This window comes from Phalacrocorax aristotelis, chromosome 1 (genome assembly GCF_949628215.1).
Source record: "Phalacrocorax aristotelis chromosome 1, bGulAri2.1, whole genome shotgun sequence".
In the NCBI taxonomy this organism is placed as follows: domain Eukaryota; kingdom Metazoa; phylum Chordata; class Aves; order Suliformes; family Phalacrocoracidae; genus Phalacrocorax; species Phalacrocorax aristotelis.
This window is the reverse complement of record NC_134276.1, coordinates 160,585,578-160,611,039: the sequence shown is the minus strand read 5'-3', so window position 1 is coordinate 160,611,039 and position 25,462 is coordinate 160,585,578. Positions and strand designations below refer to the sequence as shown.

The 25,462-nt window shown below is 45.0% G+C and overlaps 1 protein-coding gene across 17 annotated transcripts in view; it reads left to right on the top strand.

The window, feature by feature from the left end:
* RBFOX2 (RNA binding fox-1 homolog 2) overlaps positions 1–25,462 on the top strand; it is a 168,276-nt gene that overhangs the window by 23,533 nt on the left and 119,281 nt on the right. For 16 of the 17 annotated variants that reach the window (XR_012657548.1, XR_012657543.1, XM_075076150.1 and 13 more), the window contains exon 2: positions 12,670–12,720. Coding sequence is in view for 15 of the 17 variants with exons in the window: in XM_075076150.1 (XP_074932251.1) it covers positions 12,670–12,720 (51 nt within the window). In the remaining 2 variants the exon portion in view is untranslated. Of the gene's footprint in view, positions 1–12,669; positions 12,721–22,801; positions 23,018–25,462 lie in introns of those variants that run through there. The other variant, XM_075076127.1, reaches the window with a different exon arrangement.

The window sequence follows — 25,462 nt, the reverse complement described above, 5'->3', positions numbered from 1 at the left end:
ACCAAGTGTGGATAGATTTAATTGATAAAAATGCCTTTTCCCTCCTGGATTCTCACAACTCTAAGTAATTAAGAGAACAAGCATGATGGATTTGTTTCGGATACCCATGGCTGCTAGCTACAGAGCATTCCTTTGCCCATGAAAACTCACTTAAGCACCTCCACTCTTTGGTAAAGCAGCAGACTTGAGTTGCTCCCTGCTTCTGAGGGATGAAGAAAGGAGACGAGTATAAGCAAACATTACCCATATCTGGTTAGGCCGTACAGTATTGGAAATGTTTTGGCATGAGAAGGGGAAGCCATGAAATGTGATCAGCAATAAGACTTTCTTCTTCTGCCTAGATGACTGCTGGATGTTTCTTATGATCAGTTCTTCAAGGGAGTAAAAACTCTGAATATTAAAGCAGTGTTAAAGATGCCTGTGTAAAAGGTTCTGAAATGCATGGAGGTTAAGGCTCGGTAATTTCTAAGAAGGAGGCTTGTCAGCATAGCTCACATTGTTGCAGTTTCATCATTGGTTTAAGCTGATCTAAGACTCTGCTTTCACTGAAAGAGGAGCCCTGTCTTCTCTCCGACTCCAACCACGTGGTAATCCTTCTCCTTTAGGAAGAGGGTTTAGCTTCCAGGAGGATCAGCAAGCTGATTTGACTTGCCGTTTTCTTCTGTGATCCCTACTGTGCATGCAAGAGATGAGATAGGGACACACACTTGAGAGCATGAGGGGCAAAAACAGGGCAGTTCCCCTTGTTGGTAGTGTGATTTTTTAGGTTGGCTTAATCTGGCTCTTAGACGGTGTTTGGTATCACCGTATAGCTCAAGGCAGTTGAGTTTTAATCTCTTTATACTTGGGTCAAGCAGTTGTTACCAAGTATGCAGAAGGAAGGAGCAAGGAGAACTGAATTTATAGTGCTGCAACTGTCTAGAGCTTTGAATAAAATTGCTGGCTATTTTTACAAAGAAACCTTGAGAAATAAAACAAAAAAGCAGTGGTGCTTTGGCATGGTTTGAAGCTTTGACTGGCCCTCTCGACTGCTGTTTGCCACGGTGCCTTCAGTCTGCTCCAGTTCAGAAATTTGCTATACTGCCACTTTCTCTGTACCTAATTTAAGCTGTTTGTGTGTTCAGTGGGAGGGTGGCTCCCTTTTTTTGTTTCCTTCATCTGAATGTGCTGCATAGGAAGATACACGATGCTGTAATTTCAGGTTCCAAGTTTTTTAGATCTCTTCTGTTCTGCATTTCATCTGTAGGCTCAGGGAGGGAAATGTAACTTCTTAATGCAAAGAAGTCTCCAGGGATTGCACGCAGAAGAGGCTTTTAGACTAAATTGTGAAGGAAACAAGTTTTATGTGAATGTGCTGTGACAATCCCTTCCCACATGTGCTCACTTACAAACCAAGCAGTAATTTCAATTGCATTTAAAAGTTGGTAGAATTGTAATGCCAACACCTTCCTTTGTGAAAACTTTGTGAAGAACGGTGATGGGTTGTGGGGGGGAGAGATGCAGGCGAGTGCCCCACGGAGGACGAGGTGATAAGGACTTGTGGATTACACACTTCACATGGAGTGGGTGGACAGATTGGTCTGACCGTGGTGTGTTCCCCCTCTTGCCCAGCAGGACCATGGCAGGCGACATGGCAAGGGGGGCTGTGGTTATAGCTGTGGGAGGCTGGGATGGGAAATGGCCAGGGGGCAGAAGGTACAAATCTCTGAGGAACTAGTTTTAGTTAGTTCCGCCACTGGTGGAGTGGCTTGTTTATTATGCTGTCTTGCAGGCAGGGAAGGGAGGGGGCTTTGATGCTTTCATGTGGTGCTGGCAGGAATGTGCAATCCGGGGTTTTAGAGACCTCCTGGGGAGGTGTGTGGGTCTTTCTCCAGCGGCTTCAGACTATTTGTAAAGACAATAGGGCAGAACCGAGGCTCTATAAGGAGGTTGTCTGCTGTTTCTGAGGACTTCCTGGGCCTTAGCTAAACCTAAAGCTGGTAAGATGAGAGAAATGCAATGCAGGTTTGTGGGATGCAGGCAAGAACTTGTATCTATCTCCTGCCTGTTCAGCAGACCCAGGTCTTGTAGCCTTGTAGATGCCTGGGGTGCAGCAGCCTGGTGTTTTAATGGTGCAGTCAGCACAAATATCTCTGGCACTTGTTTTGACCTTACGCAGGCCTGATTTGTTCCTATGACCTCTCGCTGTTTAATTGCAATCTTATTTTTGTGGTCGATGGCTGCATTTAAACACGCGTTGTACAATAGTATAAGAATATCCAATGCCTGAGACTGCTGGCAGTCTCTCGCTTCATTTTTCCATTAATACATAAAGTTCTTGGCCCTTGTGCGTGGAATACAGGCAGCAGCAGCAGCTTTTCCCTTATAAGCAGGGCTAGCGCTCCCGTCTGGGCCAAACTGAAGAATTCAGACCACTTACAGATACCTCGCTGGATAATTTTGCTCTCCACAGTAACACAATCTTTGTTAGAAACCCCTTCAGAGTGGCTTGCCTTGCTTCTGTGTGCAACGAAATGGAAACAGTAACTTACTGTAAATGCCTCATTTTGTCCCCACAGCCGGGTTGGGTGGTGTTTTGTTTTGAATCTTCCTCTCTTTGCAGAGCACTCTCCCGACTCTTTGGATGCAGCCTTCCAAATGAAGGGCAGGTCTTTCTTCCTTTCTCTTAAAATTTCGAAACAAAGCACGTACTGAAACTCCTCTCAAAACTGTTCCAGAGAGGTGGTGTTCCTCTGTTGGGAGGGAAGGAGATTCTTTGATTAGTTCTCCCTTCCTTCCTGTTTTAACCCTTTTCTAGCTATGACCATTGCCTGCACGGGGGTGCTTCATTCCTCCAGCATATTTGCCTAGGTTGGGGCATCAGCTATAGCCTGCCATACTGGACAGTTTGTCTAGGGTGGCTATTTCTGGTAGCTTAGGCAGGATTTCTCTCTTTTCATATACTTGGAGAGGTGTGACTACAGCTACCACGCTGGCATCTCGGGGCAATCGTGTTTAGCAACAGTTAGCTTTGCAGGAACAGTGAGGAGGTTTGTATAATGGAAGTGGATTCCAAGGAGTCCTTGGCTAATGGTTGAGAAAAACTTTTATTTTAAGGCTTTTTATTTTTATGAATTGCACTCTGGTTATGGACAACCCATTCAGACTGGCTGTGGCCCATAAAGAGATGTCACTCAGTTACAGGGTGGATGTAAGAAGAAAAGCAAAGATGTGTTTTCTGTAGTGGAATGACATTGTGTTATAGCAGGAATCAGTCCTGTTACTTTTCATATGTAATTGTTTAATTGGGATGTTGAAAGGTTAGCTTTGATTTTGTTTTGATATGTTTGCATGTTTTTGTAGGCAAGTGTGTAGCACTTGGGTGTCTAATTAGAAGAAAAATCCTGAAAAATCGTGATGTGTGTGGGAGAGGTGAATAAAGTTAAAGGCAAGGAAGGAAGAGTACATCTCTGTTACATGGTAGTTTATTCTGGTAGCAGTCAACAGTCATTACCTCTCCTTTTCCCTTTTAAAATATAAGTGAACAGCATTTTTGGAGACAGTCACCCTCTTTGTCTCCAGAACATGTGCTCAGCCACTAATGGGTTGTCCCAGTCCTTATCAGAAGGAGACCTTCAGGGGTTGAAAATGGCTGGATTGGTTTCTGTCGCTCTTCTGATTCTTTGTACCTCTGAGGCAGCAGGGCAGCATTACCATGATGATGTGCTTCACATCATGGTCTTTCCATCCTCTTAAGAACAGAATTAAATCTCTGGCATACATCTGGAATATTTGTCTCCCCTGGAGTGGATTCTTTCGCATCCGTGTGCTGATTTTTGGCACAGAAATAGGAGCTTCCAAGGAACGAAAATTCAGAGTGAGCCCTCAACGTGCACATTTCCCATTTGGGGATATTCTGGCTGCAGCTGGACTCGCTGACTGTATTTTCCCCATGTTGGTCTTACCAGGTGCGAATATTGCCCTGGATGCTCTTTCACCAGCACCACTTCTGAAGCAATGTGCTGGCTGTGAGGCAGAGGATTCGGGCTTTCTCTCTCCCTTGTCATGCCACTTTGGGATGCCCCTGGTGGGCAGAGGGGGCTGCTGTGCCATGCAAACCGCCCTTGCAGCAATGAAGGGGGTTCGTTCCCTTGTATAGATGGCCTTTTGTTCCCCGTGGTTGCAGGAAGAGGAGCTTTCCAGGAGGGGGACGAAGAGGCCAGGCTTAATGGTCTTAAGAGTGGATTTATTTTTTTTTTTATTTTGGGAGGGAAGGCCTGGGAGTTGTTTTGTCTAACTGTTTCCAGATGGTCCTGCTGGAACACAAAGATTTCTAGTGTATTTGGGATGGCTGTGGCTGAGACCCCTATGCCTCCCCCTCATCGCCCCCCCCCCCCGCGCTTCCTGTGCAACTCCACAATCCTGCGGGCTTAATCAGAACCAGCCCTGGCTCCTGAGGCGCTCCTGAAGCCTGCCTTTTCTTCACCCCAAGCCCTGTGCTTCCTCCCTCCTCCAGGCATTTTAACCCCTTGCAATTACAGCTCTGGCACTTCAGCCTGCCTGCCTTGTTTCTCTCCTTTCTCAGGCCAGCAGGCTGGCTGCGGGCACTTGCAGCGCCCCGGAGATGAAGCTGCATTTGGCTAGGCTGCTCAAAGATATGATGTCTTTGGGGAAAGGGAAGTTGGTTTGTAACGTGAACCTGGGAAAATAATTTCTGTAACTTATCTAGGGCGGTTTATGCAATCAGGCCAGTGTGTCCAGGGCACAGAAAAATTCTCTCTCACCTATTTGCCTGCAGCACTTGGTATACAGCATGATTTCATCTGAATCATGTACTGTTGTGCCTCTATCTCCTTTTCATGCCCATTTCCGTAAAAGCAAGGCATGTTTAATTTTATATCACAGCCTCTTCACACCCAGCCAACAAATTAGTTTCAGCCTTCTCTTCTGCAGGTAATATAACAACTATAATTTTGTTCTGCAGAGTAGGAGTACTTTTCTTTTTAGCCTTTGAGCAACAGCCTCTGAATATCTACAAAACCAGCCAACAAGCTTGCGATCAACTGACTTCCCTTCTGGATCTGAGGTCTATCATCTCCCTTGTCCTGTTATTTTCTGTATTCTCCATCCTGTTTTTTGAGAGGGCAGAAGCAATGAAGCCATCCACTAAGGCAGAACTCTGTAGTCCTCTTTGCCTTTTGAAAGCTTGTAGCCATCATGTTTGAGCATGCCGGATTTTCGTGCCATAAGCATGTTGGCCTGTAATGAGTGGCTTAGCACGAATTACGTGTGAAATGCTTCCCTGTGTAACAATTACAGCCAAAGATGCCCCCAGCGCTGAATTTTAAAGCCTTGTTATGAGCCTTGTCCTGTTCGTGTTGAGTAAGAGTGGAAGTGAAGATGAGCTGCTGTTTTAAAATGCTTCTGCCTACTAAAAGAGGAGGGAAATCAATATTCTATGCTATTGACTTCTGTGCATGCAGAGTGACCTTGTATTTACTGGATCATAGACGTCACACTGTGCACAGTGTTCCCAGGGGCTTTAACTCACGCTGGATCTATTGTTGCCAGCGTAGGTCATAGACCAGCAGAGGCAGGCTGTATTTCCTTTATGCCCAGAGCAGTATTAGGTTGCTGCCATATGTAGTCCAAAAGACAGTCTGTGTTTTGCACATTTAAATTACACTAAATTAATGAAAACTCATCTCTTTGAGAAGCGGAAAACACCCCTTGGCTGATCTGGAAAATGAAAAAACCAGTTGGTGGAAAGCTTCTTCTGACCTCCAAAAAGCTACTTCAATTTTAAAATAAAATAAAAAAAGTCAGGGAATAATCTGCACTGTTATAAAGAATCTCTGTAAAATACTTCAAATTTAGTTCTTCCATTTTAGCTGCAGAAGTGCTTTCTGTCTATGAAAGTCCCCCTTCTCTCTGCAAAATTAGACATCTATTTTAACTTCATATGGATGCTGTCAACTTAAAACTTGACTGTGCATTGTAAACTCGTTGCATACTGAACTTTTTAACAGACCCTGACAGTTTAAATACCATCTTTCTGAGTGGTTTGGTCAGATGTATATTTGAGTGTATTCCGTTCTGCAGTTTCTGCTATACCAACCAGTTATTTTTCCTACAGTGTATATATGGGGTTTCTTGGAACAGAAGGTTGGAGTTAAGAAAATATGTACTTCAAATACAGGAAATTGCACTGACACATTTGGGTGGCTTCAACGGGGCTCTGTTTGACAGGGACGTGACCTCCCCCAAAGTTGCCCTGTTCTGTCTTGGTGGACTTGCCTAGCTAATTGCTCCAACATATTCAAACTCTGGTCAGGGCAGAAGGCTATTTTTATTAATCTGACATCACCTTCCTTTCTTGTCTTCACTGTGTCACTGGGCTTCCTACCAGGAGAGCCTCTGGCAAGCTTGGCCTTCCTCCGGCCGGGCCCCACCTAGGCTCCTGCCTGTTAATGATGGCTGAGAGGAGGGTCTGCAGGCCCTGTGGTGGGGGGTCATGGACAGCCTGGGGGTCCAGGGTACCGGGTCCAGCTTTGGAGAGCTGTGGCCTGGTGCCAGGGACAGGGACCCCCCTGTGCTGGGGGACTGGAGTTGGTGAGAGGCCGGAGGTGGGGGAACCCCGGTGGCTGCCTCCCTTCTCAGGGGACCGGAGCCCTGTGAGGCGGTCGGGGCCCCACACAGGAGCTCTCCCATCCCATGTGTCCCACGTTGTGCAGACTCCTGCTGAAAACATGATGTTTTTAGGAGAAGGGGAAACCTGGGGTGGGGGTGGAGGGGCCCTGCCGGAGGCCACCGTCGCTGTGACAACAGGGCCAGAATTCCAGGAAGGAAGAGGGCCCAGATGGGCCTCCATCCTGACCTCCGCCAGGCCCTGGAGCAGGGAACCCATGGGCGTTTCCCTGCTCCCGCCGGGGCAGCCACTGGCATGAGGCCCCCCGTGACCAGAGCATTGCGCTAGTGATGGCACCTCTGCTTTTCTGTCCCTCAAGAAGTGTCCTCAGTAATTTGGGCAGGCATGGGAAGCCGCGGCCCTCCCAGCCAGCATGTGTCTTCCCCACCATCAAGGACAGCGGTGTGCAGTGTACTTGGTGCAGCGCCTTTTGTCAAAATCTTGGGCTTTTAATCCCCCCAAAAAAGGGATGGGTGAGGAGTAGAATGCAAGTCCTGTTACTTGTGTCCCTGTGAGCATAGGTTGTTGATGTCAGGACGCTTAACAAGGAAGCAAATAAATGGAAGTGGTTTGCTAGATGACGTCTGCGTGTCTGGAAACTGGCCAAAGCCGACAAGCAAGTTTAATTGAAAGTGAAGACAGCTGAAGGGAAGTGTCCCACACTATAGATTCAGTTATTGGAACTGCAGAGTGATTAGCGAGAGCTATATATCGAATTAGGGTAAGTATCGAGGGAGAAGGGTGACATTAAGATCCATTTAAAAACTACATTAGTTCAGTTTTTCATTAATAATTGGTAGTTCAGCCTCATATGCTGCTTTTCCCATTAATTTTATCCACAGACAGTTTGGGGTAGGGAGATGGCACAGACAATTGAGAATGAAGACTGAACACATCAGATATGCTTGGACAAAGAAGCAGATATTTTCCTTTTGTTTATATGCAGTAATTTGTACAGGTAAAGTCTAATGAAGAATTACCTGTTTTCTTGGTAGCTGATAATAAGGTCAAGGCATTTGCAATTTCACTAGTGCTCTGCTGCAGTTGAAGTACTAAATGCCTTTTCAGGACTCCCCTTCTCCAAGCACAGGATTTCTGCTTTTCCTGCTATGCAAGAAGAAAAGAAGAAGAAGAAAAAAAAGGTGAAACCAACAGGCTGTGGTGAACAGTGCTGGGATTTGTGTCTGGCTGGTGAGCTTTACTTTTTTGCAACCATCACTTTCAGATTGATAGCTTGGTTGCCAGTGTTTTCAGCCCTTTTCTTTGGTAAATGTCTTTGTGCTAGAAAAGTGCCTTCTGTTTGTCTAGCACAAGCCTCTGATAAACGTGTAACTCATGCTATCTCACCACTTTAAAATCCCATTTTGCTTTCAGGAGGAACAAGTAATTTCTTGTTGCCTTCATTTCATTGCTCTGTGTAGTCCAGGGGTTTCTGACTTTCTGGAGCTGGGGCTCTCCCTTGCCACTTCTGTCCAAGCCACGAGGCTGCTGTGCTGCTGGTAGCGCTCAGGGGCAGCCACAGCAGAGGCAGATGAGCTGTTCTCGTGTTGGCTTTGCTGCTCTTGCTCAGAGCCAGGCAGTGGTTGTGAAACTCAAAAGAATTGCATTAGCTTCACTCCCCTTTTGCCAGCATTGTTAGGAAAGCAGGCATGCCGCAGACTCAGGGAAGAGAGATTGCCTGGTCGTGTTTCTGAGGTTATCTTTGCAACCAAAAGTAGTCAACACTTCAAATTGAAGCTTGGATTCAGCAGGAATTGATTCTCCAGCTGGGGAAATATGCATGGACTCACGAGGCTAACAGTTCATACCAGCAGAATTTTAATCTGCAGGCTTTAGGTTTAGATTGGCTGTCAAGAAACAATTGCTAATCAGGCGTCACTGATTGTTGTGCCTGGCAAAATGGTGAGTCTGTGATTTAAAATTCATTTGTTCTGGGGTCAAGTTAGGTCAAAGAATTATTGTCTCTTTAAGCTAAAATTAGTTTTATTTTTAAGAAAAGGGTGAGAGGGCTTTCAGACCTTCCATTATGTTTACAGCTGTGATATTTTCTCCAGAGGACTGACTCTACTCCAGTCCACTGTGGCCTTTCATAAGTTAATAGCACCTGGGGAGCTGATCACTTCCTACTGGTGTTTGGTTTATAGACAGCAACTCATGTTAAAATTTATCAAGTTGAAAGGTGTCAAAAACCCGGCAGCCCCAAAGCCTGGCTGTACTGCTAGTGCAGGAGCATCTCCTTGCTTTTGAGTTTTCTGCAAATGGCTGTACTGTGTTTAGCTTGTGACCCAAGACTGTACCCGTGGCTTGCAGTTTGTGGCAGACCTTAAATGTTAGTGGAAAAGAACTTGTGTTAGCAAGGTTGGGAAATTAAAGAAGTGGGAAAATTTGAAGTAAAGGGAGGGGGTAAAGGCTTAGTGGATTTGACTGAGTTGTGACTTTCATACTGTTGAATCCAGTTGGCTGGCACAGAGTCTACTACTGGGGTACAACCACAGTGCTCATACATCCTACAGAAGTGTGGAAGCACATGTGTGAGAGCGTTGGTACAGTTTGAATAAAATCACAATATGTGTTGTAGAAAGCTGACGTACTGTATTAGCTTCCAGTTTTTTTCTTCCTGCTCTGAAGCAGATTGCAAGTACCTGAGAAATGCCTTTCAGTAGTAAACAAAGTAATGAAACATCCCAGTGGCAGTTTGATTTGATTTTGCAGGCTAGTGCTGCCTAACTCAATTTCTTTACGAATGTCTAGTTGCATGTTGATATTGAAAGACAGATGTAATTGGCAGGAGGGAGCCGTGAGAGAGATGGAGTTATCTGGGGGTTCCCTCTCCCACCAGGCTGCTGCCAGGAGGCAGAGTCCCTCTGTGTTTGTGAGCAGGGTATTTATCTGTGTTAAATCTTCCCCCTCTGTCTTCCCATTTCCATTTTGTGAGATTGGTTTTGTGCATGTGCAGGCAGAGAGGAGATTGAGCTGTATCCTTGGCCTCTGCTGCCTTAGATTGCCTGCTACCTAAGGTTTTCTGTCTGGATGTTGCTGGACTGTCCTGTTCCAGTCACAGGAGTTTAACGCTTTCACTTCTTGCTCTGTTTAGTTTTCAACAAAAGCAAACTCCATATGGAATAATCATGCAACAGGCCCTGGATTCACCATTAGTGACCTGTAAAATTGGCAGCACTGGAGATTATTGGCGGGAGACGGTTTCCCTAGGCGCTTCCTGCCTTCTCTTGGAGAGTTAAGTTCAATTAAAGCAATGATACGCACAGCGGGGATTTTGCAAGGAGTTCAGTACTTGGTGGCAGCGTTGCTGTATGAAAGGCAGAGATATCTTTGGCCTTTTTGTGACCTTAATGCTCCAGCTGCTACTCTTTTTCTAACCTCTACTTTCTCCAAACTCTTGCTTTCCTAATGTAATCTTCTTTCATGTTGTCTTTTACCTTCTGATGCAACCATATCACTCAAATGTTTTAATCTGCGATTTGTGGGGTTTGTCTTCCAAAAAACAAAGCGGAGATTACCACCTGTGGGGTTTTTCCCCCCCTCTTCCACTCAATTTTTCTTCTTTATTTCTGACCTCTTACATACTGTGGGCTGCCCTCAGGTCCCTGTGAAAAGGAAGAGAAAGACAATTACACACTCATGATTTGCTTCTGCTTATGAAACCCTTCTGTTTCTAGAGGTGGTTTCTGGGCATCCAGGTCCTTTGACTTCAGAATGGAAATCCCATGAAGTTTGTTTTTTGTCTCTTTTCTGCCACAACCTCGCAGTGACCGTCCCTCTGGTTAGCCCCTGATGTGAAGAACATCATCCTGAGGATAACAGTTCTTTTTTCCTTTCCTCGTTATAACTTTCTGCTTGTATTCACTGTCCATATCTTTAGTATCTGCAGTGGTAACTCGTCCGTTCATTCCTTGTTCTCTGTGTGGAAATCTTCCTGGTTTCCAAGGTGTCCAGAAAGACTGGCATACAAGTATGTTTGAGGTACTGACCTTGCAGGTGGGCGTACAAGTACTGTTAAAAGTGTACCTGGAATGGCCTTTCAGGAAAAGGCCATATCTCCTGATACAAGGTGGACATTTATTGCACTTACCTAAATTGGTAAGCTGTAGTGTGTGGGAGAAACATCAATCAAAATACTTTTTTTTATAACATGTTCTTACATTGGGATAAAGTACCAGCTGTCCGTTTTCATTGTGATGTTGCTTGGGTTTTAATTAAGTTCATAGTTAAAACCCAAAAGCTTGGTGGTACTGTAGTACCACTTGGTGTACAGTACAGTGGTACTGTAGCGGTTAGTACCACTTGTTTCTTCCAACTTCTGTGTCTTTCCTTCTGTTTCTGTATTATTTCTGGAGTTTTGCGCTTTACCTGCTTGCTGGCTATTAGTATGTGAGAAGAATGTACTCACAGGGTGGTCAACCTAATTAATTACTGTTAATCCCCAAAACTGGCTGCCAGAAGTTTTGTTGTCCTTGAAGCTGTCATACTGGGCGTGTTCCTGTAGCTTTAGCATGGGAGACTGAGGAGAGGCTGGATGTTTCCTGGCAAGTTTCCATGGAGAATTCCCTGGGCAGGTTTGAGGTAAAGAGGAAGAGAGGGAGGATGAATATGAACTTAAAATAGCATTGCTAGTCCCTGTATTGAATTATTAGCACCTTGCTTTTTAGCAGAAGTTGTGTTAAAGTGTTCTTGTGTAAATTGTGAAATTGTGCCAGCAGCCACACACGTCCTGTGTGGAGCAGAAGACACCTCTCTGGTAGGAGCTGGACTGTTTAACCCAAATATCCCAGGACAAAACCCCAAACATCTGAACAAAAACTATTCCTGATAGCGATCGTACATCTTGGTGAGCTTCATGCCCAGAATATCTTTGCTTTTGACACTTTGGGATTGTTTTGCTGTGTTTTGTCAGGGTCTTCCCCTTGAGCCTCTTCCCCCTGCCCCTTACCCAAGAGCTGCTGGAGAAAGTGCAGGGCTGGCTTAGGAGTTCCCCATCACAAGTCATAACAAGAGATAGGAGCAGACTTAAAAACTCATTGTGGGGGGCAACTGCCTTCTTTCTTCCTCCTAACATTCTGCCAGGAGTTGCTCCTGAAACCACAGGGGTACCAGGGTAGAATTGATGCAGGCTTAGTCTAGTTTAGTTTATCTTCCACCCAGAGAGAAAGATGCACGTGTGGAGTGCGTGTGAGTGCCCTCTCCCCATTTCAAACAGGAGGTGTTGGGGGAGAGTAACAGAAAATAAGGAACAGAAATAAACATTTAGGAAGTATTGTGAAGTATGTTATCTTAATCCCCACTGCACTGCTAGAATAGAGACACATCTGGGAATTTCATGGAGAAATTCCAGAAGTGTTGGAGGTTCATATATTCCCGCAGAGCGGTGTGATGGGGCTGCCAATAACGCAAAAAAATGTAGACTCTGAGTCCCTTCTGGGGTGAAGGAAGAAAGTCTAGAGGTTTGATATCCCGTTGGGAGTGTGTGAGGTATTGCTCAGGGCTTACTGGGGTGTTTGAAGCTACAATAACTGCTTTTTAAGTTCATGTTAAGCTATTAGTATACTTATGAAAAGGAGAAGATTGACACTTCTATGGCTTATGTTTAGGGAAAAATTTCTTGAAAATGGGCAAGTTGGGCAGAAGCTTCTGTAATTTTATGTTCTGTTTTGTTCAGTTTTCATTATGGTAAATGAAGTTTGCATGTGAATTCTTTGGAAAAGTACAAGAATTATACACAACTGAAATTAGAGGGTAAGGTAGGATTAGTTTATTTTATGGCTTTGATATTTTTTTTCTTTCTGCACAATTTGGCATATGGAGTTGGAAATGAATTTTAGGTATATAGGCTTACATGGAAAATAGGAAGTTAGCAGAATACTTTAATCTTAGCTCATTCTTCCCTCATTTCAGGCAGGTTCTTGGTTTTGGCTGAGTTAAGACAGACATATAATTCTTTGGTTTCTATTCCCACTACATTCACTCTTTGTTTTCTTGTCTTGCAGAATGAGCCTCTGACTTCAGGTTATCATGGATACCCAGCAAGAGACAATCAAGTAAGAGTCTGATTGCAGTAAATGTGTGTGTGCACGTCTCCGTACACTTACGGATGTTTTGTCCGACAGCTTCCTGACTGTCTTATTATGGAGTGGAAATGGTTTTGTTCTGTTGTGGAATGCTTGTGGAGATGTATGTGGTAAATGGAATGGTTTTTATGGCCTCCAGCAGTATGTGGCAACGTGCCTGGCAAGGGGTTAAACATGATTCACGTTACCAATGGCTCAGGAAATTCTTTATTCTTAAAAAAGTAACTTAAAATCCCTGTCCTAAGCTCCCACAATATCTCCTCAGTGTTAATGAATGTAGATGTTCAGTGCCAGTGTATGCTTGTCCCTGTTTTATACTTGTTGCTGTAATTCTAGCATCTGGGAACAAAACAACACTGAGTTTTTGTGAGAGTCTGCTTCGTTGGTAGAGCAGGGAATGAGGTGTCCCACTGGGTTGTTTCTAGTATCTGTGAACTTGTTATACCTTCCTTTCAAGTAGAGCAGGGCCCCTGCCCTATACTCTTATTTAGGATGTTCTCCTACAGCAGTAAAAATTACAGTTTCAGTGCATTGCATCTGTAAGCATTCTCTTGCCTCCTAGCAGAAGACGGAGAAATCCCAGTTGATGAATTTGCACGATGGAAGGAGGAGATGCTTTGGAACAAATGAAATTTAATGGGTTGTAAGATACAACCGTCACACATTAAATCTCCCTTCTTAGAATGGAGTTTTTTTCGGTGTTCTGCAGTGCTACTGCAAAGCAGAGTATGAACCAATGTAACAGGAAATTAATATGCACGGAAAATCAATAATGCAGCACATTTCAGTAATGAGCAAATAACAAAACAATCAAATTCTTTAATACGCACAGGTACTGCTATATAAAGAAAGTAATTTTCATCGTATCTTCATGAGGCCTGGGTATATGCAGCAGCAGCTTAACAGGAGATGTGTTTATGAAGGAAGTGCAGCATAGTGCAGCCTCAGCAATTGAAGCAATTCTTTGGTGCTTGTAATGTGTGTATGAATTTCCATAAAGGAGGAAATTATTCAGAATGTCTACTGGGAGATATTAAACTGTTAACCCGCACAAATAAATATTACGCGTTGGGATGCTGTGGGAATTGTGTTCCTGCTCTACCCAGGCTAAGTAAGGTATGCTAGGTTGAGAGGCAGAGCCAGTCTGAGATCCTTAAAGCAGTTCATATCTGCTTTTGTTTTCCATTCTGGTGGCACGCTCTGCACCCTATTTTGCAGTTTGCTGTACCGATTTAGGGGTGTTTTTGGGTCATCTTGGTGTTTCATTTTGGTGACTACCAGTATGTCCCGCTTCACAGGTTTCCTCTTTCTCATCCCTTAATAACTCTTCTGATTTGAAAGTCCAGAACTGCTGTTGCTGGCAGGTCACCAGATCAGCGGAGATGGGCAGGGAAAGCTGTGCAGCAGCCAGTGTGTGAATTGAGAATTATAGCCTGGGCAGACCTGGAGGGCTCTCTGTGGGTGAGCATGGGAAGTAACGTATACTAGCCAGTGTGCATATGTATTTCAGATGGCAAAGAGGTTTATGGAAATTTCTTAGTGGACAAACAGCTTCAGTTCAACTTGTGTGTTTTAATTTTAGCAAATACTTGTAAAAATCTTTTTTTGGCTTTGTTTTTTTTCTTCTCTGCTCTTGGTAACATCTTGATCTGTGGTGTTTGTCCTTCTGCCTTGCTTTTGGCCATGAAGCAGCTTAAATTCAGGTCTGGTTTTCACTAATGAGGTTTCAAGGCTTTTAGCTAATCTGATTGGGAGCTTCTAACATGATACCAGCTGAGAAAGAAATCCTCTGTTGCCACAGACTGTGGCTGGTGTGGGAGAGCAGCAATGGCTGATCCATCACCTGCCTTTCTGCACTGGGGAAGGAGAAAGGAAGTGGTGTGGGAGTATGCGTAGCAATCCTGACCCTGTAAGAAAGTAATTATGAGATTTAGGAGCAATTGTGTCATATTTTCTCAGATTAGGAGCTGGATTTAAGCTGGTGAATGTAAGTTTTTGTACCTTGCTCTTTACCGTTGCATTTCTTTATTGTAAATACTTACACTGTGCTTTTTACCACAATGTTTTCCTTAGTGGAAGTAGCAAAGCTGAGCTTTATTTTCAGGGCATCTCGTCGTGTGATCACAATAGTCCTGCTAGAAATTCTGTAGATATAACTTGCCCTTTTTTTCACCTTAGGTAGCATCCTACTCCTTCACTTGTTTGTATGCCCTTTTCACTCCTTCAAGCTCTAAATGTCATTAATTGCTGGCTGCGAACCTTTCACGATGCTGTTTTTACACCCTCTAGTGGTTAAATCGTACCCAGATGTTCCAGATTATTGTAGTTTTTCTTCCTGCCGGTTAAAATATGTGATTGGTTTAAGTCTTCGCTTTGGCCATTTGGGAATGCTTAGGTCTACAGTACGAAGTTTATTTTGTATCCTTTCCCAAATATTTAAGCATTCTGTCATCATCATGCGTAGGCAGCAGCACTGGGGCAAATGAGATGGGTTCATGTTGAGGCTGTGTTCCTCTTAATTCTAGTGTTGTGTGATTGCTTTATGGTAACCCAGAGCTTTGCGTTGTTGTGCAGCCCCCATGTTCCTCACCTGCCCTGCCAGAGCATTGCCTTACTGGACTCTTTGTGGTGCGAGGGCCAGGGGAGCATGTGTGCTAAATCATAATGGTGTAAGTTTGCCTAAAAAGAGAAGGCTTTCTGTTGCTGAAGTGTTGCACTACTGGCACTATATTACAGCCCTGTAAGGAGCTGGAGAGCTCTCTGGGACTCTTCTCAAAAATTCAAGGTTTGCTCTGTGGATGCCTAATGCACGTACAGGAATGGCAGGATGCCCCTCCTTTTTTCCAGAGCTATGCTGATGACAGGAATGAATCCCTCAAAAAAGGAAAATATTGGAAGTGTTAGTGTAACATTGTTATCCAAGATGAGAACCAAGTCTTTTGGTGAGGAGAGCTTATTCCCTAGGGACTATTCAGTTCTTTATCCCTCTGTTGGGCCTGCCAACAAAATGGTGTTTCTTGTTTTGTAACATCAGTGCCTGCCTAAAATGCAGTGAACCAAGACTTCCTTGCTTCGGTTCCCAAGCTGTGACAAACAGCTCTGAGCTACTATGAGTTGGTCTCAACATGGAAAATGACTGGTACAGCTATACTGATATAACATTTACACATAGACAAACTCATCAAGAATAAATACTCTGCTTCCAGAAAGCTATTCCGTGCTAACTGTGCCAGCTTGTTTTATATATAGCCAAGGCCTATGTCATATTGCTCTAGTGCTTTTCATGTCGAAGTATATTAGACATGATACCTGAAATTTGTTTGAATGCTGAATACTGGCACTTCTATGGCAGAATCTGGCAGCTGCACAGAATAATTTTGTTCCCCAACAGGAGACAAAATGAGCAAGAACACCTTGTTTAGCTGCCACTGAAGGGAAGAGAGGAGGAGAAAACAGTTTATGGAAGCTGGAGGTAATTGCACACGCCAGAACTGGGTCAGGATATTAGAGCTATTATACCTCTCCTGTTACGGAAAGAGATCATCAGCTATTACCATGGGTTAGAATGTTGGTCTGAAGCTTCTTTTAAAAGCTTATACTTCCATGAGTACAACTCTTAAATCAACCTGGGCCATTGGCTCGGCACTAACATGGTGGAAACATCATTTTGGTTAAATTTTGGTGGCAGGTTTTCCATGTGAGACTGACCAGACCTGACCTGTTGTTCTCGTGTATGTAGATGAGACTGCAGCCCAAGGTAGCGTGGGTGCCCATGGCAACTGCTAGGAGCAGCTTTGTCACTGTCCCCTTGGCTTGAGTTCAAGCTTAAGGTGAAATGCTGTTAAATCCTCTCCAATTTTCAGCCTGGTCCCCTGGGTGTTTACTCACTTGCTGCTCTGGAGTATCTGTTGGGGCATTCATTGTAGATAGCAGGTGACTGCGTGCACTCCCCTCCCCGGGGCCACAAGCTGGTCTGGGTGAATGAAGGTCACAGCAGTCTGTGAGAACAGGAAGCTTCTCCTGTTGATTTTTTTTTTGTCCAGTTTGTTTTCTTTGCCCAGTCTCTCCTGACGTGGGGAGTTTGACAAGGAAGCCCTTCATCCTGAGATGTGAAGGGCGGGCGTGAGCTCCCATGGGGAGGCAGGACAGCAGGTCACTTCCTGTTGGAGCTGGCGGCTCCTGTCAGTGGTCCCTCTGCAGTGAGCAGCAGGGATCTTGGCAGAGAGTTCAGAGGGGGAAGCCTCTGTCCTCTAGTCTGTGTGGTCTGAGGCTCTCTTACCTACCTTCCTCTTCTCTGTCATGGGGATGAAGTGTGAATTTGGAGATACTGCCACAACTTGATTGCCAGCTGCATGGTCAGTAGGATTAGAATATCCACAAAAATATCTTGGTAGAGTATTGACAGACTGAGATGCTCTTGTCATAAAACAAATAAAAAGTGACATTCCGGAGGAAAATGGTTTTGCCACTTTTTTTTTTGTACCTTGGTAGCACCAGCCAGTCTCTCCAGCGCTCTAGTTTGTTAGTCTCAGAACAAAGACTCCCTGTTTCAAGAGCTTAAATCTGCAAGTAGTGTTCCTAAAAGCATTTTGGTTTTTGTTTTCCTGCTTGTAACTGACCATGAAAATACACCGTCTAGTGTGTATGCTCACTGGCTTGGTAACTGGTGGAATTGTGGCGGTAGAAGTCTTAAGTTATTCAGGAGCTAGAAAGGAGGGTTGTTTGTGGGTTTTTGGTTTGTTTGTTGCTTACACTTTGGTCTGAGTGTAGTTAATACAAGTGCTTAACCTGAAGGACGTTCTGGAAAGACCTTAAATGAAGTTTGAGCACCTCACTCCTTAAGTGAATAGTCAGGACAAAGATGATGAAGCACCTGAGATCCTCTGTATAAAATGAAGAAGACCAGGCTTGGTGTTCCTGGTGCTTCTGAGGAGTGCCTCTTTGCTTGAAAGCAAACAACCCAGAATTTGGGGTAGGACCAAGCTAATGAGGGGAAACTGTTCTAAACATCTTCCTTATGTTTAAAGCTAGGTGAATTAGGGTTAAGACTGCCAAATCTACCGCTTCCTGGCTTCCACGGCCTCTCTTAAGGCAAGCAGTGAAATATTTTCACTCTGTACTAGACAGGACCGAAGGGATGTTCTGTTACTGACTGAACTGCAACATTCCATGGCAAATAGCAAGCTTCACTTTAGAGAATATGGTCTGGCCGAAAATGTCCAACATATTCAGGAGGTGGGAAGCATTTGTGAGGCAGCTGCACACAGAGGACTTCAAAGGTGTGTAGTGGTATAACTGCTGGGGGCTTACCATTTAGCACCTAAGCTGTAAAGGATGTGGGACAGTTAAGGTGTGCTACGGAAAGGCAATTGCTGCTGCAAGAGCAGAGGAGTTCCTGAGACATCCTTTACTGGAGTGCATCCAGCTCTATAACTCTCAGCACATTCAGAAAGTAAAACAGTGTTGATAGAGTGGAGAGAGTTGGGTTAAAAGTAATGTAAATCATGATACCTGGGAAGGAAAGAAAAAAGAGAGCAGATTATTTAGCTAAAAATTGAAGGAGGAGTTGGTGACAGACAGAAGTTCAAGCACATCCACAATCATGGATGAGTTGGAAGTGGAAGGATGAGATCTACCAAGACTAATCTAGTAATCCTTCTCCCCCAAATCCAGGACTGTCTTGGTAAGACAGTTGGTTGATCACTTGAAGTGCTAAGAAGTGGTTCCTTATTTTCTCAAGCCCCAATTACACCCCAAAGAAACTGCAGGAAAGATTCAGGAATTAGGATTAGAAAAAATTGTAATGCAGACACCACTAAATAACTGAGCTTGTTATAAACCTGCTTTCTGAAATTTCACTCTAAACCAAGTTGCTGTGTTTATATTGGCCACATTCCCCCAAATCTCCCATTTCGTTTCTGTTTAGCTGATTCCCTACCATCAAAATCCTTAAATAATAGAGGAAGCATGGTGTCTTGCAGTTGACACAAGTCTGGCAAACAGATTGCTCTGGCCATATATTTATTTCCCTTTTCCCTCACATCTGCCATCTTTCTAGCCTCCCTGAATACAGGGCAGAGAATCCTTTCCTTATAGAACCTCTAATACCTTTCCTAAACACCCCTGGCAAGCTCCATACCAAAGCGTGCCTCGCTGTTACTCGGTAACAAGAGAAAAAATAATCACGTGGAGAAAAGTTGTACGAGAAGTAGTAGTTAAGGAGGACTGCATCTAATTCAAATACATGGGAAGACATCCTGACAATAAGGTCCTTCAGTCCTGTGAAGAGCTTCTCAAGGGAAGTAACGATTACCTTGCTGATGAATAGTCCAGCCAAAGCTCTGGGGTTGTAAGGCGTTGGCAGGAAATGGGCTGGATGATGTAATACAAATTCCTTTCATGTTTGAGTCCTCTGATTTGAGCAATTCCTCATCTCTGCTTGGGGTTAAAGAGAGGAGATGTGAGTCATCCTTCTTGGGAGAGGACCAGGAGACTGCTTTTTTTCCTGTGATGTACTTTTTGACCGTTGAAGTGTTTCCTGATGTCTGCAAGAGTCTTGGAGACTCCCAAGCCCCTCAGTTATTTTGGCAAGGACGACAGCATCTTATTTAGATTTCCCCTTCTGAAATTATAGGAGCACTGGGGAGTATGGCATGTGTGTTAGAAGTAGTATGTAAAATGATCAGTTGGAGGACCAAAACCAAACGGTGTAGAGAAAACAGCCTGTTGATTGATGTTTTATCCTATCGAGGACATGAAAGTGGCTGTTCTGGGTCAGAGAGAAGGTCTCTGTCTTCCAGTGTTCTGGCTTTGACAGCGTCTAATAGCAAGTACTTAAAGCGGAGGGAGCAGCGCCAAGATTCGGCGATACTTCTCCTCCATACTTTTGAAGCAATCAACGGCTTTGGGGTTTCCTGGCCATAGATTTTTTTTTTTTTAAATTTTTTTGAAGTCACCTGTGATAGCCTTTTCTTTATTGAATTTGTCTCAATGTTTTTTTTTTTAGCCCGTCTAAATCTTTGGCATCCGCAACATCCTGTGGCAACGAATCTTCTGCTTTAGGTCTGCTTTATGGGGGAAAACGTTCCTTTGTGCACAGCTAACTTGAAACTGAAGTGGTTTTCAAGCTCTGAGGTGAGGGGGCTTGGGGTCCTCAGCTTGCACAGCTGGACTGTCATTGCATGGGTGAGGATTTTCTCCTGAACTGGAACTAAAAAACCCAAACCAAACAGAAGAAATTTTACAGTAGTTTTTTTGTGCATTTAGTATATTTTTTTTTCCTGAAGGATTATAATACCTTTGCAGAAGTTATTTCTAGATACCCGTAAATGCTCGCTGCGTGTTGCTGAGGGGCACGCTCAGCTTTCGAGACGCGCTGCTGCAACATGGCGGGGGGTTCAGCTCCTCGGTTTTGGCCTTTGCGCCCTGGCCTGGTGCGCCCGGGAGGGCCCGGGGAGGAGGAAGAGGGGCGGGGTGCAGGGAGTAAGTGTGGGAGCCCGGCCGGGGCAGGGCGGGAGCTGCCGGGCAGCGGGGCCCGGGGCCGCTCTGGCGGCGGGCTGCCAGGAGAGGGCAGCCGGCGCTCGGCCAGCGCTCGCCGCCCCGCCCCGCCCGCCCCGCAGGCCCTGGGGCCCGGCCCGGGGCGGCCGCGGCCGGTGCCTTCCCTAGGAGTGCCCTCAGGCTGTCCCCTGGCGCGATCCTATCAGGCTGTCCCAATCCTGTCAGGCTGTCCCCTGGCACAAGCCTACAGCCGTCACCGTAGGACGGAGAAGGGCTAAAGCCGCAGGGAGGGAGGGGGAAGAGGGTTCCCCCTCTTGTGTCCCGCAAGAATTTGGGGGTGAATTAAGTTTTCATGATGGCTGTCCTTGACAAGGGAAATTTTGTTTTGAGGGTTGGGGAGAGGATGTGTCAGTGCCTGAACCCAGCATGGGAGCATGTAGGGAGGGCTGAGGCAGGCCCTGCCACCTCTCTGCAGGGCTCGCTGAGGGATTCGATTCTTCAGAGGCACAGAGGGAAAGGTTTTTGTAATGCATGTCTTTGCGCTGCTCCGAAACGTCCCAGGGCTGAGCAGAGGGGAGATGTGGGAGGGATGGTTGATGGGGGAGTGCTGGCAATAGAGAGCGGCTTTTAGGGGGGACCCTGAGCAGGCAGGCTCTAGTGCTTACCCGGCTTGAGCAGGCTCCTGGCCTGAGCTCATTTTATCAGAAGGCGCGTGTGCTGCACAGCACTGCTGCTGCTTAGAGGGTAGCGCAAGATGGACGCACGCTTACGGTGAGGGTTCAGGGATGTTCTCCTTCAGGCCAGTGAAGGCTGTGCTTGAGTGATCAGTTCTCCCCAGCATGTGTTCTGCATATCGTGACATCTCGCAGCTTTCAAGTAAATGAAGGGAGTGTGTGTATATGGGTGTGAATAAACATTATTCTTCCATCCTAATTTTTTTTTTAAAGGAGGCTACAGATACCAAGAAATACAGGTGGTCAGTGTAGCTATGGAACTTGGAAAGATGCTGAAAAGATCAGATGCTTATGGTCTGATCCTTTACTAAAGGAAATTAAAGCAACAACAGATATACATTGCTAATTTTTAAGGACTAATCATGTCAGATCAATTTAATTTTCTCCTCTGACATGGCAGCAGCCCTGGCAGATGGAGAAACCTACTGGCTTTGGACGTAGTCCCGTATGACCTTTACATAAACTAGGCAAACAAAAGGTGAAATTAAGAAGGGGCTGAGCACCTCATTGGAAAAATGTATTTGGAGTAATTATGTCATGCTTTCCTCTGTGTGTGATCTGGAAGTCTTAACATGGTCTACCCTGGCTGCTCTGCTGTTCTGTACTGCTCATCAAACATCAGGGTAATGAAAGAATCACTGAATGTATGTACGTGGAGGGGCTGGCAGCCTTTGGAAGGTAGGATTAGGTGTCAGAAAGATCACAGTAAATTGCAGAAGCAGCCTGAAATCCAACAATGCGAAATTAAACAAAACCAAGCTGTATTAACAAAAGGAACTGTATATGAAATATAAAATGGAGAATAGCTGGCTAAGCAGTAATATTGAAGGAAAGACCTGGGGTTATAGGAGATACCAAACTGAGTATGTGGTGCTGGTTTTTTGTGATCTTGAAAACCTGGAATGTATTTCCAAGTGTGTCAAGTAATTGCAAAAGGTATTCTTCAGAGCTCAGCACAGCAAGCGGAGCACTGGACCTAGTTTTAGGCACCTCAGGAAAGACAGGGACAGAATCTGGAAAAAGTCTAGGGAAGACCAAGAACAGGAGGGTCAGGGAGCCTGACATAGGAAGAAAATATTGAGCTTGTTCCTTCTTTAAAAAAAGGAAAAGTAGAGAAGCATGGAGGATGCAGATTGATTATTTACCAAGTCCATTGAAGGCAGCTTAATTTGCAGCAAGGAAAGCTGAAATTGGATATTAAGGGGTGAAACAGCATTTCTGATTCAATGTAGCGAAGCACTGGAACGGTAATTTAGGGGACCGAAGTTCCTGTTTCTGGGAGCCTGTAATAACAAGTTAGGTAATTCCTGATGGATGTTTGTCTAAACATGCTCTGTGCTGCCTCTGAGCATGGACGACCTCTTGTCTCCCATGCCCTGGGCTTGTGTTGTTGTCACAGTCAAAAGCCAGTTGTTACCATCTACATAATTCCACAGCTGTATGACTGCTGTTGTCTTGGACCTTTCTCTCTCTTTTTTGTGTGTCTAAATTGTAAGATAGGAGGCTCCTCTGCTCCTGTATGATCTTGAAAGTGCCAAAAATGCTTTTTTTGTGACAGCTGCCTCATAGCTCTGTTTCTTCCTGAGCTTGCTTATTACTCAAAGGGTGCAGGGCGTTCAGCATCTCTGAGTCAGTCCTTCCCTTTGTCTCACAGTAAGAACATATTCATGTATGAACCTTGGAGTGTTTGATATCTTGATTTCCCTTTACGCTCTCTGGATGGATCTCCATTTCAAGTGTGCTTAGACGAGAGATTTTTTTTTAAATTAACATAAACAAACACTTCCGTGCTACCCTACCTGCAACTCCCCTTGCATAAAGAAAGGACTGAGAGAATTCAGCAGGAGCGTTTTCTCAGTCTGGGCAGGGAGCGTGCTTCTGCCTGCTTGCTGTTGGGATCTGCTGTGGGAGGGCAGCCTGCGTGCATTACACAGAGTACGGTAACTGCTTTGCCGCCCCGCTCGCGCCAGCCGCTTCAGCAGGACCCCGAGTAAATGAATGGGATCACTTTCTGTTCTGCTGACTTCTCCTGCATGGTGAGTGAGCAGCTCTGCATTGGTTGGGGAAGGATGCTGTGTGCAAGGAGACTACCTTAGCAAGCTACGCAGATGCTCCCGAGAATAGCTGGTGGATAGAAGATGGTTTCATTCTTCTCAATATTAAGGGAGAGGTATTTCCAGCAGTAGCATAATGTTGCTCGGAGCAGGCATTTGCCAGATGGTTTCAGCTCCCCTGAGGCTTTGGGATGTGAAAGGGAAAGGGCCAGGAACACACTTTTGATTCATTCCATTAGTAGATTAATTGGCACTGTCCTGGCTTAATAAGTCTCTTAGATTTCCCAGTGGAAATGGCACATGTAATTCTGCCCAGGTCACGCTCTGCACACCTGTGTGGAAGCTTTCACAGCAAGAAGCTATGCTGCTGCAGGCAACATCTGCAAAACAAGACTTGGGGGGGCATATTTTTTGGTGGGGGGAGAGGTGAGAAAGTATTTTTAATAAGTACTGTTAAATAATGCTAGTGGGGTGAGATGGCTTGTGAGAACATGCTTGAATTCTTCTGCCATTTTGGTGGGGGGTGCATTTAAAAATCTTGCAGTGGTGATTTGATGTTATGAACCTTTTTTTTTTCCTCCTCCATTCTGTATTAATTGCCAGCTAGATTGCGTTTTCCAGGAAGTCTGTGATTAGAGGACAAGGGTGCTCTTCCTGATAAAGGTCAGAGGCTGCTGTCTCGAGAGGCTGGTGCTAAAATGAAGAGAACTGTCTCACTAATTTTAGCTGAAAACCTGAGCAGATGCTGTACTGCTATTTACTTGGGGGGGCTGTCCCCCATGACCTGTCTCTTCCCGCCTCTCTTTCCGTAGGCCAGCCAATTGTTGGGGAGTGGATTTAGTTGCTGCTGCCGCCCACACAGGAGAAGGTTTGTAGCTCTTGGCAGTTTTAGCAGGAATCTGTGTTTTTAACTCCTTTGGTGCCTGTGAACTGTGATGAGCTGTGCTCTCATGTCATGGCTGTGCTTGCTGCCAGGCCTAATAAAGGTTTACTGGTAGGATTGTATCTGATGAGATGTGCTCAAATTCCTTTACAGTGGGATTTTAATGAGGAGAGACTTCAGGTACTGCCAGCAAACACATCCTCCTTGCCTTTTGTGGTCCATCGTTCCCCTAATACACCTGGAGAGCATGGGCTACCCTTTCTTACAAGTCAAGAGGACAGCAGTGGTAATGATGGCAACAGTTTGATCGTCCTTTCTATTTCTGGGGCACCTGTCACCCTGGCTTCTTGCCATGGTCTCCTTAAGCTAAAACAGTGCTCCTCAATTCCAAGTGCTTGGAGAACATCTTGTTTTCCAACCATTTATGGCAGCCAGCTCCAATCCTTTGCAGGGTCTGGAGGAAGACTGACAGGGGCCAAAGGAGTAAATGTCATTAGACTCCAGAGCTTTGTGCTGAAAGCTGAGATAGAGATATTTTGCATCCCGTGGTATATGAAGCCGGATTTAGGCTCTTTGGTATTTCCAGTAGAATGGCATTTCAGAACTGGGAGCTGAACTCTGACAGCAGCGTTGTCCCCAGTTGCTGCCAACTTTGCCCCAGACAGAGAACTGCTGTATTTCTCGAGCAGCTGCTGCTGTGGAGCAGAGCACGGGAAGAGCGTTGGTCTCTGAAATAATTTGAAATATACTGGCACAATAGACAGATAGAGCCAGCTCTCTGTATTTCACTCAGGAATGAATCTAATCACTGTGTAATATGTTTTTACTGGTCTATCCTACCTAAAGGGCAAACTTAACTACATTAGGCACAATTTGGAGCATTTGATTTCCTTCAGACTTAGAATTAGGATACAGCTGACTATCCATGTACATACTTTGAGTTTTCTGGGCATCTCTAATCCAGTTTGTAGTGACATTAGCATTAGATAACCATAGCAAGGCCTTTATCTGAAAGGAAACAGGCATTCTTCAGGTCACACAAGGATGAAAAAAGATTGTTCTGGTCACCGTGGCTTTCTGAGAACTTGGGAATGGGGAGGAATTTCATATACTGTTGCTGGTTGCTTTGTTATCAAAGTGAGCAGCTCTTGTAGCGGGTACAGTACTTGTCAGACAGTATGGCTACACTTCAAGGCTCAAATTTGGATTAAGATAACATGAGAATGTGTTGCATAGGACCTAGGGCACAATAACTGCATGTGTTGGCTGGCCATAGTTACTTCATAACCATTCATCTTGTATAAACTGAATGCGAGGGAGCCACTAGTACTTATTCAATTTGTCTGTCTTAGAAAGTTATCGTAAGAGTAAGGAAGTTACAATCAGTCTCTAACGGAAGAGTCTTAATTTTGCCAGGACTTGATTAGAAAAGACATCACAATGGAATTTACAGTACTGAATTTTTTTTTGTCATGGCAGGGTGTGGGGGAAAGAAAGGAAGGTGGAACAGCCTTAATATAAGCTCCGCTGAAGGTGTTCAAGGG